At 39.4% G+C, this 13,231-nt stretch overlaps 1 protein-coding gene across 1 annotated transcript; it reads left to right on the top strand.

The window, feature by feature from the left end:
- The first annotated feature begins 292 nt into the window (after positions 1 to 292).
- C3H6orf58 (chromosome 3 C6orf58 homolog) lies at positions 293 to 13,231 on the top strand. Its single transcript, XM_066545765.1, has 6 exons — positions 293 to 614; positions 4,745 to 4,831; positions 8,266 to 8,450; positions 9,529 to 9,662; positions 10,533 to 10,771; positions 13,104 to 13,231. Exons 1-6 carry the CDS (start codon positions 293 to 295, stop codon positions 13,229 to 13,231), a joined length of 1,095 nt encoding a protein of 364 aa, XP_066401862.1.

Here is a 13,231-nt window from a genome sequence, read left to right as displayed (position 1 = left end):
TGGAAGTGTGTACATATGTCATGGACAGCACGGATTTGGACATTTCCCAAATGTTTCCAATCCAAATGGACTAGATTGGTTCCTCTTAAACATCTGGTGGTGCTCCCTGTATCCCACAGAGAGGACAGAGCATTGCTCACAGCTGCTAGTCTGGCAGCTCCACGTCAGGGTCATGGCTGGGAAAGGGAAGGGAGACAAAGGCTTGTGTGTCTGAGTCAGCCTTTTTGTCCAGCCCTCACCTTTGCCAATAAAAGCCCTGCAGCCACAATCACCTGGGTCACAAGCCTTCACAATGTGGCCCCACTTTGGCATACGTGCTCTTCTGGTAGTGACTGTCATGCTGAGTCCTCTGCCTGCCAGGGCACAGAGTGAAAATGATGTCACTGGAGAAGATCTCTATCCCCCTCTGTGGGACCTGGCCCCTGGAAACCTGCTAGATTTCCCAGTAAAGGACAACAAAATTGTTGTCAGTGCTTGGAACTATCAAGATCGACTGGGAGTGTACAAGAGCTTGCTAAGTGCTTCAGCCAAATATTTTCATGCCTTTGGACCCCAAAACAGTGGCAATATTCTCTGGGGATTACCATTGCAGCATGGGTGGCAATTTCGTACAGGTATGAATTATTTCCTTAAGATGCTGGCTTAGCAAAGTGTTTACCAGACCTGCTTAGAGGCTTCCTTTCCAAAGTTTCTGCCTGACAAGCACAGTATGGCCTCAGACAGCGTAAACTTTGACAGAGATGCCAACTTGAAAAAGATGCTGAGTGAACACCCTTACCTTGCTGAGAAATAGTTATTAAAATTCCTTATAGGAAGAGGTCAGAATCCAGATTTGTGGTATATTTCAGCTGAAATATTGCCCACAATAATTCAGCTAACTAAAATATTTGGAAAGGCATTCCCAGTTGCTTCAATTTATGTAGACAGATTTCAGGGCATGCATTCTACAATGATGTTCTTAAATTGTTAACTAATAGGCTTTTATTTTTGTTAATGTTACAAGCTTCTAGAGGTCATTTGAGTTTTAGTTCTAAGACACATCTCCCTCTGAGAACTTGTTTCCATTTATTCTTCATGATCTGTTTAGAAGTAGCCTCCTTATTTTCTAAATATTTATTTCTAAATGTTTTTTAACCTTTAGAATTAATTAATTCTAAATGTTAAAATTAATGTAATTAATTTTTACATTAATTTTTGTAAAAAACATTTATTTCTAAATGTTTTTTACAAAAATTGAAGTTTTTTCTGTTTGTTGGGGTTCTTTTTGTTTGCTTGATTGTGGGGTTTTTTTGATTATTTTATTTTGTTTTGTTTTAAATTATGTCCAGATTCTAAGGGTTTATCCCCTAAAAGCTGGTTGTTGTCTAGGGGCACTCATTCTGGTTTGCTTGTTGTCCCTGCTAGGGGAGCAGACACAGAAACACATGTGAAAGGTTCCTTAAGGCTAAGGCTACAATATCTTATCAGGGGTAAACAAATGCATCCGACTGCCTGTTGTTTTCTTTGTTGGATGTAACCCATAGTTACATGTGGTGGTGGTTTGGGTGACACTGAAGGTTTGAGAGAAGACAGAGATCCTGCACCTGGTGGTGAAGGAAGGCTGCCAGCATTTAGTCACACCTCATGGAAAATGTACTCCTAAGTCAAAATGAGGGAAACAAGATAATACACAAAATACAAGCAGGAAACTAGCTGGAAAACAGCTCAAGTTTGGTTGGAGTTTAGGCAAACTTTTTCCTCTTTCCCTTCTTTATGTATACAAAAAGAAGAGCAGATGAAAGGGATGGCTGGTACAGCAGGAGAATTGACCCAATGTGTGGCAGAGGCAAAGATGCAGCAGCTACAGCTGAGTGGTGACCTGCTGGAAAGGAGGAGTTATGGAGTATGGCCTCATCCACGAAGTGAGGATGTGCCTTCTTGTAGTGACAACTTCCAAGTAGAGACAAGGGACATAGTTTGTCAGGGAACATTTGCCCCTGGTTGCATAGACAGGTAATGTCCTGTCACCTGCTTAAAGAGTCATAGGACCGACACTTAGATAAGCTTTTTAATTTACATGACCAGAAGATTTAAAAAATACTAAAAGGAGAAATATCACATAGTTGGAAGTAGTTTTACAGTAAAAAAAAAAGAATGAGCATTTGAAGGATAAATGGAAGGGAGAAAGAATAACATAATTCTGGTGTATACAGTAGTGAGGTTAGCAAGGGCTAAACCTAATCCAGATAGGCAGTGTGATAGATTAGTGATGAATGACTGAAGCATTTGTATATCAACATAATAAGCTTGGACAAACAAAAGCAGGATTTGAGTTCATGGTGCAAGACAACAGAACTTTGAAAATATTACAAAATTTGTTGAATTAATAGTTCTGTCTTGTCCTGAAAGCTATGTTACTGAGAGAATATTTTTATGGATATGGTTCTGTATAAACCATGAAGTACAAGTGAAGCTGTTACTTAATAAGAGTGGCACGAAGATTTGTGATAATCCACTCAGGGACATAAAATGAAATCAGTATTTTGCCTAAATTTACAGCAGAGAAAAGGATCTTGAGACAGCATGGCTATTAGGAATGAGATTGTGGAAGCAGAAATTGTCACTTGGGAGGTAAAGCTAAACTGAGGGTCCTATCTAGAGAAACTGAGGAAACAGGATAGACCCTATCCTCCCTTCATATACAGAAGTCCAAATACAGGATCAAGAACTTTAAGAATTATTCACATGGTATTGTATGTCTGAAGTGCAGGAAAGATTGTGCCTGTACTGAAGAAGAAAAAAGGGGATAAGAACAGTATTTATTTGTCTTATATCAGTAGTAAACAAGACATTAGAATAAGTATAGAGGAAAGAATATTTAATGACATGGAACCAGATAGAAAAAGGGATAAAGCACAGGTTATGTGAATCAAAGGCATATTGTTTCAGGCTAATTTGATATCTTCTTTTGTCATACAAATGTTGGGGTTTTTTTCAAAAAGAAATGCATAAATGCATTTACTCCCTTTTACAGAACAAGGGAACTGCAAATCTGGTAAAGGAACACCTGAGGGAGAATTTAGCGATAACTGCTGCTAAAAGAAGTATACGGCTAAGTGGAGGATGTGCTAGGAGTTCTTCATCAGCAAGATGAGAATAACTACATTTAGCACTTTCAGTAACAACATTTCCACAACAACAACAACAACAACAACAACTCCAAAAAACAGCAACAAAAACCACAATAACAAAAAAAAAAGGGTGGAGAAATCTTGCTGATGAGGTTTCACATAGTTATCAATAACACAGCTGGGAGGTACTGTCAATACAGATTAGCTTGGGTAGACCTGGATACTGAAATAACAATTGTGTTAAGCACAGGGAATAGGAGGAAGCAGAGACCACAAAAATGGTGTGGACACCTGTAAGTGCAGTTAATGCTTCCAGTTCCAATTTCTATCTTATAATTATCACTGATACTGCCTGGGAAATCTTCATTTTCCTGAAACACCAAGGCTAACAATATTTGGTTAGCCTCATGTACAATTCTTTTGCAACATTTTGTTTTTTTCTTCTTAGCCTTTATCCTTCCCATTCATCCTCTTTGCACACCAGTGATCTATTGCTGCCTGTTTTTGACAGTCTGTTGAAATAAAATCTTGAAAAATTGAATCTTTCTGTAGATATTAAAAATTATAATCTTCATTTTAAAAAATGGGTTGAACTGCAACCCTCATTACTGCAAGTTTGTGTTCTCAGTGCTTGGCTACTGAAAGATACAGGTTTGAGTAACTAGCATGCCCCAAAGCAAAAGCAGTCTTCTGCCCAGTCAGTTAGGGAGAATAATTAGGATAATTTGTATGCACATTGTTCATGATCATCTCTTCTTCTTGAGTGTAAATATCAGAAAATTTGGTTTGGTAAAGCGGTTTAGTTCTAATGTGGCAGAAATGACGCTGCCATTATTCAGCTGACTCGTCAGAGAGCAAGTGCTCTGCAGGGCAGTTTGGAAGCTTCTGGAATAGCTCAAGTCATTGCACAAGGCCGTGGTAATTGCATGCCATGCACTTAAAGCAGACTTCCTGACACTGCATGACAACACTTAATGTACATGTATGGTATTCTTTTAGGACTTAAGCTATTTCTTCATGCCACATGCTCAAAGTAAAATATTCTCTCATGAATAATTACGGAATGTCTTGCATGTTTTCCACAGCGCAGATGCTTGCAAACTTTGCTAATTAGTTACAGCAACGTTTGCATGCTTAGCTTCACAGTAAGGCTACGTTTGTCTGCATGATTAAGCTGGGAGTGATTCTGTATCACACAACCCAATTAGGTGAGGCAATTACTGGTACATTTAGTTTGTGCTATTTTGCTCGTTGAGCAGCTCTCCTGAACTAGCAGCCCTACATCTATTAGAAACGATGCTTCAGCCATGCATGTGCTCATGTCTGCATGTGAATGTATATTTAAATCTCACTAAAAATACTGCGATGTCCTGATTTCAAACAGTTCAATAAATTCACAGAATACATTTACAGTGAGGGATAGCTCAAAATGTAAAACACAATCAAATTACTATGCAATGAGAAACTCAACTACTCTAGGACATTAGTTTATGAAGCAAAGTAACAGTGATTGTTTTGCTTCTCTAACCAAAAATCTACATGCTTTATTCCTTAATCTTTTTTTCATCTCAATGGGATTTCTTGTGTGAAATTTTGGGAAGTATTTGTCGAATTATTTCATTTGATTCATTTAGGCAGGTTAGCAGATCCTTCTGGTGTGACTTCCTGTGGCCATGAAAATGGAGAGCTCCTGTGCCAATCTGTAAGAAGTTGGTGGTCCTGTAAGTATATGCTGTCACACTGTTCTCCAAAATAAATTAGTGTCCTTCAAGGACATCTGAAAATATTTCTTCCCCTTAGACTTCTCTATTGCATTATAATTTCAGTGCTATGTAATTCTACATCACAAACTTGCAGCAAGACACCTAAGTGTGAGTGGGTAAATGAAAGTTAATTGATTTTGAATACTTTTTTGAGGAAGGAGAAAAAGATCCCAGCAAGTTTGCAGCCTTAAAAATATTTATACTACAAATATTCATGTGAAAATATGCGGGAAACACCCTGACAGGTATACATATTTGTAAATATTTGTAGATATTTGCAGTTTACAATTAGTCCAGAGCAGATTTCTTCAGTTCAGATGCTTGCACTTCAAACTAAAACTTTGTGAGAAAATGTCAAGCAGGAATCTTTGTGGTTCTTATACCATCCTTGGTTCTTTTTCCCTTAGCATATTTTCCCTCCATCACTTCTGTCCCTTGCTCCCTCAGCTTCCTTGATGCCCTGTTGTAAGTTCCTCTTTTCCCCAGACTGGGCAGTAGGTTTGAGCAAGCAGATCTCTCCCTTCCCTGTCACAGGAATGTTTTTCCTTTAGGGGCCATTTGGATTAAGCTTCTGGCTGTGAATCAGCAGTTAAATGTATATATCTTCAAGTGAACAAAGACATAAGCATAGATAAAATTTAAAATGTAAATCTAGGGTAAAACTGACTGTGGTATTCACTTCAGTTTTGGTTTTTCCTCTCTGTGTTTGGATAGCACTAGTGGTCTGTGGGATGGTGTCCCACACAGTGCCAAGTAAAAAGAGTCGCTGCACAGCCCTTTGTAAGCAGGGGACCTTCCTGGAATAGAATCTACCACTTTTGCTTTCTCAGTGTTTGAATTCCTGCTCTTCATTTACTTCTAAATATTGCATGTTTGCTTGATATCCATTTTGTTGCCTCCAGAAAATGTATAAACTCGGCTTTGATTTACCCTATTGAAGCAAGAGCATGCAGAGTCTTTGAGACTGCATGGAAACATCTCAGTGTTCTGAGGATATGAAAGCTTTCAGCTGACCTTCAGAGCAGCCCTCTCTGGCACAAGTAGTCACATGAAACCAGGAATGAGTTTAAACCAGAAACTCACATTTAATATACCTTGGGTGTATGGGATACTAACTGCTTAAGAACATCAGTCTCTTTGGCTAGAATAATAGTCACTATAGTCCTGTCCTGCATTGTTTTATGCCCTCTAAGTCACCCAAGCAGGTGCAAATATATAATATAGACAAGAACACTTAAAAGAATATAAGCACTTTGTGATGTGGGTCAAGTTTTCAAATACTTCTCATGAAAACAGTGAACAAGAAGCAAGAGCCAGTTCAGCAATGAGTCTCAGTGAAACACTGTCTTCTCATCACTTGAGAGTTTTCCTTTGCTCTTCTGACTAGCCAGACATTTCCTCCTAAATTCCCAACCAGGTCCACACTTAGGAACTGTGTCACATGAGTTTCTCTTTATATATAACCCTTTATATTTGCTCCATCAGCACCCCCAGAGAAGTTGAAACCCTTGTGCCTGACCAGCCTGTCAGTGCCCCATTATGGGGACCCCACCAAACAATCCACTCAGAGCATGGTTTGACCAACCCATGTAGGGTCACAAACCAACAATGTTCCCACTTAGAGTTGGTAGATATTTCCAGTTTTGTCAAGTATGTTATCTGCTTCTGGCCACTCCTCCCTCAGTGCCCTTCAAGGACTCACACTAAACAGTGTACTGAATAACACACTTTATGAACAAATACACTGATAATCGAACACTGTGACAGGTTAAGGTTCAGAGATTGCTGTTGACAGTAACTGATTGCAAAAATGAATTTGAAGCAATATATTGACCAATTCTAATCACCAATTAAAGCTGGCTAGAGATAATAATTTAGCTTGCACAGAATGAGGTTCTTACCCAATAGGCATCCCTTTGGGGGAAGAAGACAAGTTCAGCCTGTTGACTGATCCCAGATTATGATGGAGTCTTCTCTGACCTCCCTCCCCACTTTAGCTAGATTTATATTGCTTCCTTTGAGGGAAGAGAAAAGGTTAAGTTACAGTTGGTGACATTTCATGTTGATGTGGTGCTTGAGTCATTAGTATATGTACAGAAAAGCAAGATGTGTTTTTGAGCTAATGAAGCAAAGGCCAGCTTCTGGTTACTGTTGGGTTCATTCCTTGGGCTTAGTTCCTGCTAGCTGCATGTTTTCAGTGGAGCATAACCACAACATCGCTCTGTTGCTCCATCCTTTGTTTCATATCTGCGTCAATTTTGACAGACCATGACCACAGCACCTCCATGCTGCTCTGTCCTTCATTAACATCTCATGCTTAGAGCAATACACCGAGTTCCCTCAGTATCCCTGCTCCTAAGGTGTGCAGACCCAGTCCCTGCTGAACTGCAGCCAACACACACACTCCTTTGTGAATTTTGTTTTGTGATTTTCAACCATAAGGTGGAGCGATGGCTTCCCATTAGTAGGACATGGATACATGGTAGGTGTTCAGGTTTTGATGATTTTGGTCCTCACTGCTGGGATTTCATACAAAACATCAGTACAGTCCGTGTCCCTGAGACCATGCATGGGCAAATGACTTCTCGGCATAACAGCTCAGAGGCGCCCACCCAAGAGGGAGAACAACAGATCCCCAGGGTTTTCTTCACTCAAAACTATTGAACTTCATTTCTACAAAGGGGACACAATTAAGAGGAGAACTTCAGATTCTCCTCTCAAGAGAGGAATATCAAATAGCCCTGTGGGCACTCTCATGGGACAAGATTTCGCACCAGTGAGAACTGAGCCTGAGTTTCCTACATTCTGTGTCTGACTCCTCCGACTTATGGAGCAGACCAAAGAAAGCCATCATCATAAAATAGATCTAAACAGATAAACTGAGGTAATATCAAGCAATTTTCAGTGAGTGAAATATTTTTTAGAAGCAAAATTATTATTTTCCAGTAAAATATCACATTTCCCTTTCTCATAGGTCTAGGGTACATAGAAGAGGGTTTTTTAATAGCAACAACACTTGTGGAATTCCCCTTAGTCTTTCTATACCTAGTTTGCAATTAGTATTTGAGAGACTTTTCTTGCCCTGTCCATGACAACCTACAAGGTCTAACTTTTTTCCATTAGCTTTTTTCCTTTCCTGTAAAATAAAACACAGTGGAAGCTCATAAAAGGCTCTTAAAGGACAATGCATAAATGAACACTACAAATCATATCTAAATCAATACAAGGGTCATCTTTATTACATTTCAGTACATATATTCCACTGCTGAACACAGTTGTATTTGTGGTATTTCAAACAGTTGCGTTTGGTGTGGGAGAGAGCTCATTTTCTTATGTGAGAATTTTTCATTTGCTTGTGATTAACACCTGCTGTCTTTTAATTGTTGTTACAGGTATGAATTACTATCTGTCTATTATACCCTTTCTGGGGGCAGTGGAGGCTGGCCTCTTTGGGCAGCTGCCATATGAGATAGAAATATTGCCACCAGGGGAGCAAAAAGATGACTTCTGTTACAGTGTTAAAGACTGCTGGTCTCGCATGCCCAAGCTCATGGATGACTGGAAAGCCTTTTTTGAAGTAAATAATTTTTTTAAAATGTTTTTAGAAATTATACCAAAATATTAGTTTTAAAAACTATTATTACTGTCATTTTTTAAGATTCAGAGAGCTTAGTTTGTTTTCAATAGCAGCTTCATGTAAAAATGAAGCAGGAAAAATGGAAAGCATAACATACAGTGAGTCAGAAATAAGTAGGACAGGATTTTTAAAAGTTATGGAATTTTTCTCTTCTTTTGAGACAGTTCTGTATTTTGGCCTCTGTTCCAAGACACTGTTTTGTATTCAATTATATTTGTATTCTTCCAATACTGCTTATCTTAGCAATACAAAATGAGCCTGTGAGATGGAACACTGCCCTTAAAAAGTGGCCTTTGGTTGGTTTTATAAGGTTTGTTTATTTCTTTAAACATCTAAAACTTAAAAATGCTGAAACATCATTCAGAAGTACACCTATTTATGCAAGGAGATATTCTCTTTCCTTCTCACTCCGCTGTTGTCTAATCCCAAAAATAACAATATTTCTTACTTCATAGATTTAATAGCTATTTTTTATAGCTAGACTACTGCAGTCAATATTTTTTATTGGTAGTCAACTGATAATGAGCAGGAATGTTAAACTGTAAGTCCCCCTTGTGAGTGAAAGAAATTGTTTAAGATTAAGACTGGATCTGTCTTCATAAGAACATTTTTTCCATACACCATGTTTCAGAAGTTATTGTAAAATATCTACTCCTTATATAACTATAATGATAACAAGGATAATTTTCTTCTTTTTCTGAAAATCTCCAGAAAGTTGTGATTAAAAGAATATAGATAAATTTTTTAAGATAATAAGGAGTCCCCTATTTTAGTACTGAATTTTCCATGGCACTCAGATACAAAAGTTCACTGAATTTTTGTAACCAAATACCAAAATTATGCAAATAAAAGAATAAAACCCTTGCAATGTTGAAGTCGAAAAACAGCAGCTATCACTAACTATACAAATGCAATTTCCTTTAACTTATTATTTTGTGAGGTATGTGCTCATATAAAAAAAAAAAGGGTTTAAACCTCCCCTCTCATTTTATGCCCTTTTTTCTCCCTGTTGCTGCAGTATCTGCTATCTACAGAACGCAAAGCTGTGAGTTCTGCCAGCCTCTCCTCCTTCAAACTGGACGATGCCCTTGGCCTCATGTGGAAGGCACACACCTCCTCCATTGCTTACGCACTCCCCAAATTCCATGACAGGTAAGGGAATAGAGCAGTGTCCATGGAGCATCTTTCCACCTCCAGGCCTCTTTGGAAGGATGGTATCCTAACAAAGTCTGCATGAACCCTTGTACTGACACTGTCATATTTTCTGAAAAATCCCTTTGCCAGGATTCCTTCTCCTGGGAAGCTGAGAAGCCTCAGTGAAAAATGAAAACGATAATTATCTGATTTGTTTCTCCTGTGTTTTGCTGCTTTGGATTGTGGTTTGGAGATTGTTGATCAACTGATCATTGTTTGATTGGTTTCATGTGAATTTTTTTGACTTAATGACTAATCATGGTCCAGCTGTGTTGGGACTCTGGAAGGGTCATGAGTTTTTCATTATTATCTTTTAGCCTTCTGTCTGTATCCTTTCTCTATTCTTTAGTACAGTTTAGTATAGCATTCTATAATATCATCTCATAAAATAATAAATTAGCCTTCTAAGAACATGGAGTCAGATTCATCTTTCCTCCCCATGACAGGGGAGCATGGAAATGCCACACTCATACCTTAGGCATCTACTCCATAGGCTCTGCTCTTCCTTCCCCTCTCTCAGAGTGTAGGATGACCAGTGAGAGATGGCTGCCCAAACTGTGATGACCAGTCAGGCTCTGGGCTTAAAATGAGATGCTGGTTCCCCTCTGGGAGCCAGGGCCTGATTCAGGAGCTGTGTTTAATCTGGGAAGAGGCAGGGTTGCCAGGAGAAATTGGGTATAAAGTACTTAAGGAGGTTTCAAGTCACAGTGGCGCTGAGGCCACTCAGGATTTTATACTGAACAAAAACCTTTGGGATAAATGATCAACTAATGTGTTCTACAGGAGAATTCAGTTATCTGCCACATTTTTTATTTTCTTCTCTTTCAGCTTAAAATATCTCTCTGATCCAGAAGCAAATTTTGGTGAAGACTGGGCTAATGCTGTAGATTTCATTGCTGCCACACACTTCAGTACAGACTTACTGACCACAAACGACTTCCAGGCTTTCCTGCCCCAGAGGATGCTTGTTGAAGGGGATGTTCTCCCATCCATTAGTGACTTCAGTCCAGGGCAAAATAAGGTTCTGGTGTCACTGAGAGCTCTTCACAAAGTAAATAAAATAACAGGTATGACCTTGACCTACAGATGTCTGTTGTCCATAGATATTAATATCTTGTTCTCTCTACATACCTTTCTCCATATGAATATAGTGAATGTTTGATATAAAGTAGTATAAATCTTAGAGACTAAGGAGTAATTGTTTTATTGTTAGTGTCTATAAGACGTATACTACTTTATAGTAGTATACATCTTAGAGACTAACAGTAAAACAATTAAAATACAACCATAAGCAAACAATGCATCAGACAGCAAATGCTTGTGGGATAACACTGACAATATGAGGGATTTCAGTGAAAAAAAACCCCAAAACATTATGGGAGCAGATGATCTTACTCTCTTTTCCCAGTTTTCATAGGAACTTTAAAAACAGAGACGTTTTTTGTGTTTCACCAGTTGAATCTGAAACAATTATAACTGTAAATGAAATTATTATACCAGTTGAATAAGAAAAAACAAGCAAACAAAAAGTAAATTATCATAAGCAACAGTTTTTGTGTCCACAAGTGTTCTGGTTTCAGTTTTTGGTTCTCTCTTGGTCTTTGATTTAACAGAGATCTGTCCCAGCAAAACTATCCTTAGTCAATGCTGACTTAATCGTATTCACCAAAATAAGTCGTACATCACCATCCAGTGGTGCAACATAGAATTACACTCTCCAGAGGATTCAGTTCTTTCATAGATACTTCTGGGCTGGCTATTTTTGTTTGACCTTTATGAAGCAAAGTTATTTTGAATCTTTAAATTAAAATAGAATGTAAAAATACACTGAAAAATTGGCATGCCTAGCTATGGCACTTGTGATCCTCTTCTATCTGTACATTTCACTGAAAATTCTCTCTCCAGTTGGATTTAAAGCTGAAAAAGATGTGACATAAAGCTATTCAGTGCTACAAAAGAGCATCTTCCCATCACAGAGGGCTTCCCTCACATTTTTCATGCAGCATTATTTTAGGAATCTGAATAAGGGTCTGAACAGATCTATTGCTTGCTTGGCAGCCTATGACACAGTTCAGGGTTTCTTGACATACCTCCAGGAAAGGAGAGGAGCACAGCAAGGAAAAGCATGACCAGAAGGACAGGAAGGAGGGTCGAGAGCACCAGGGTAGCACATCAGGTGAGGAAAGCCCTGCCTGGAGAGAGGGAAGGATGTATGGATGCTGAACCTCGTAAGTGGAAGGAGATAGAGAGATAAGCTTCATGCAGGTGCAGCCATAATGAATCCCATAGCTGAAATCCCTTGCTTTTCAGGGGAAAGATTTCCCTGACTTTGCTCTAAGGGATGAGATTTGAATTCAGCTGCCACCTAATTCAGCCTGGTAACTGATTTGCAGATCAGAAAAAGGAGCTTTAAAATAAATTTGACTGCATTGAAACCCACAGCTTCAACAGGGACCTGAAAGACCCTACCTTAGTGCTACAAAGCACAGGTGACAAAACAGACTCTTTTTGTAGATCCTTTTAAATACATCCTGTGAGAGACAGGGTTCTCTACTGGTACTGCAAACTTCAACAGCAGATAGAGGGTCTTACTTCCTCCTAGGATGGGACCCTGTCCAACCCAGAGTGAGACTTGATTTCTTGATTCAGAGTTTGATTACTCCTCATTTTTGTTCAGTTGCCCCTGCTAGTCCAGCAGGAACTGTAATGAGAGTTGTGCTGCTTCTAAAGCTTTTCTACCCATAGACTGTCAGATCAACTTTTTACCCAAAGGCAGAAAGGAGGAGAATAAATTCTTCTTACAGTAGACATTTTTACCCTCATATTTCCCCTCTATCCACTCCAAAGGTGAGCACTCACTGGGGTGAGGAGTAGGCAGTGGCTATCCTGCAAACCGGTGCTGATGCTAGGCTGGGTTGGCCAAGCCACACGTCCTAGAGAGCCACTGCTTATCACCTGGACTTAAGTATTTGGATCATTTCCTTCTTTAGCTTGATGTCTTAGCTGGCAGAAAGTGAACACTTAGTTTTAGAGTGAAAATGAAGACAGGTCTGACTATAACTCCCAGGCCACTGCTCCATAAACCACGGAGCTACGTGCCAGAGCAGACAAAGACCCTCCCATAAATCTTCAGTCATTTCGACCTGCAACACTGGTGACACGGGAGCAAGCCCCGTTGTCTGTCAATACAAAGGATCCTGAGCTGAATGAGTGCTCTGCGTCTCCCTGCACATTTGTAGGCAATTATCACCCCCTCGGCAAGCTCCAGCTTTGTCTACAATTCTCTGTCCCCAGCAGTGTGGAGTGCTTGTTGCCAGACGCGCACTTGGTCCCTGGTAAGCTGCGAGCTGCATGCACTCCATGCTAATTCGCCAATGTCATGTTGTGTTTCTTTCCAAGGAGGATTGCTGCTGAAGATCTGGCAAAAGGCTATGTCCACCGAAGCAGGAAGAAGAATAGGCCGAGAACTGATTGAAAGCTTGCCTTCCAGCCAGAAGCTCGAACTACTTGACCTAATAGGAATTTAG

Source organism: Molothrus aeneus, chromosome 3 (genome assembly GCF_037042795.1).
Source record: "Molothrus aeneus isolate 106 chromosome 3, BPBGC_Maene_1.0, whole genome shotgun sequence".
Classification (NCBI taxonomy): Eukaryota; Metazoa; Chordata; class Aves; order Passeriformes; family Icteridae; genus Molothrus; species Molothrus aeneus.
The sequence above is the reverse complement of the archived record's forward strand: the minus strand, read 5'-3'. Positions and strand labels throughout refer to the sequence as shown.

Excerpts from the sequence above, each read along its gene's own strand:
- C3H6orf58 (XM_066545765.1), top strand. The coding sequence starts at position 293 with ATGTGGCCCCACTTTGGCATACGTGCTCTTCTGGTAGTGACTGTCATG. Across the intron at positions 615-4,744 it reads TGGGTGGCAATTTCGTACAG|GCAGGTTAGCAGATCCTTCT; the intron begins GTATGAATTATT and ends TGATTCATTTAG. Across the intron at positions 8,451-9,528 it reads ACTGGAAAGCCTTTTTTGAA|TATCTGCTATCTACAGAACG; the intron begins GTAAATAATTTT and ends CTGTTGCTGCAG.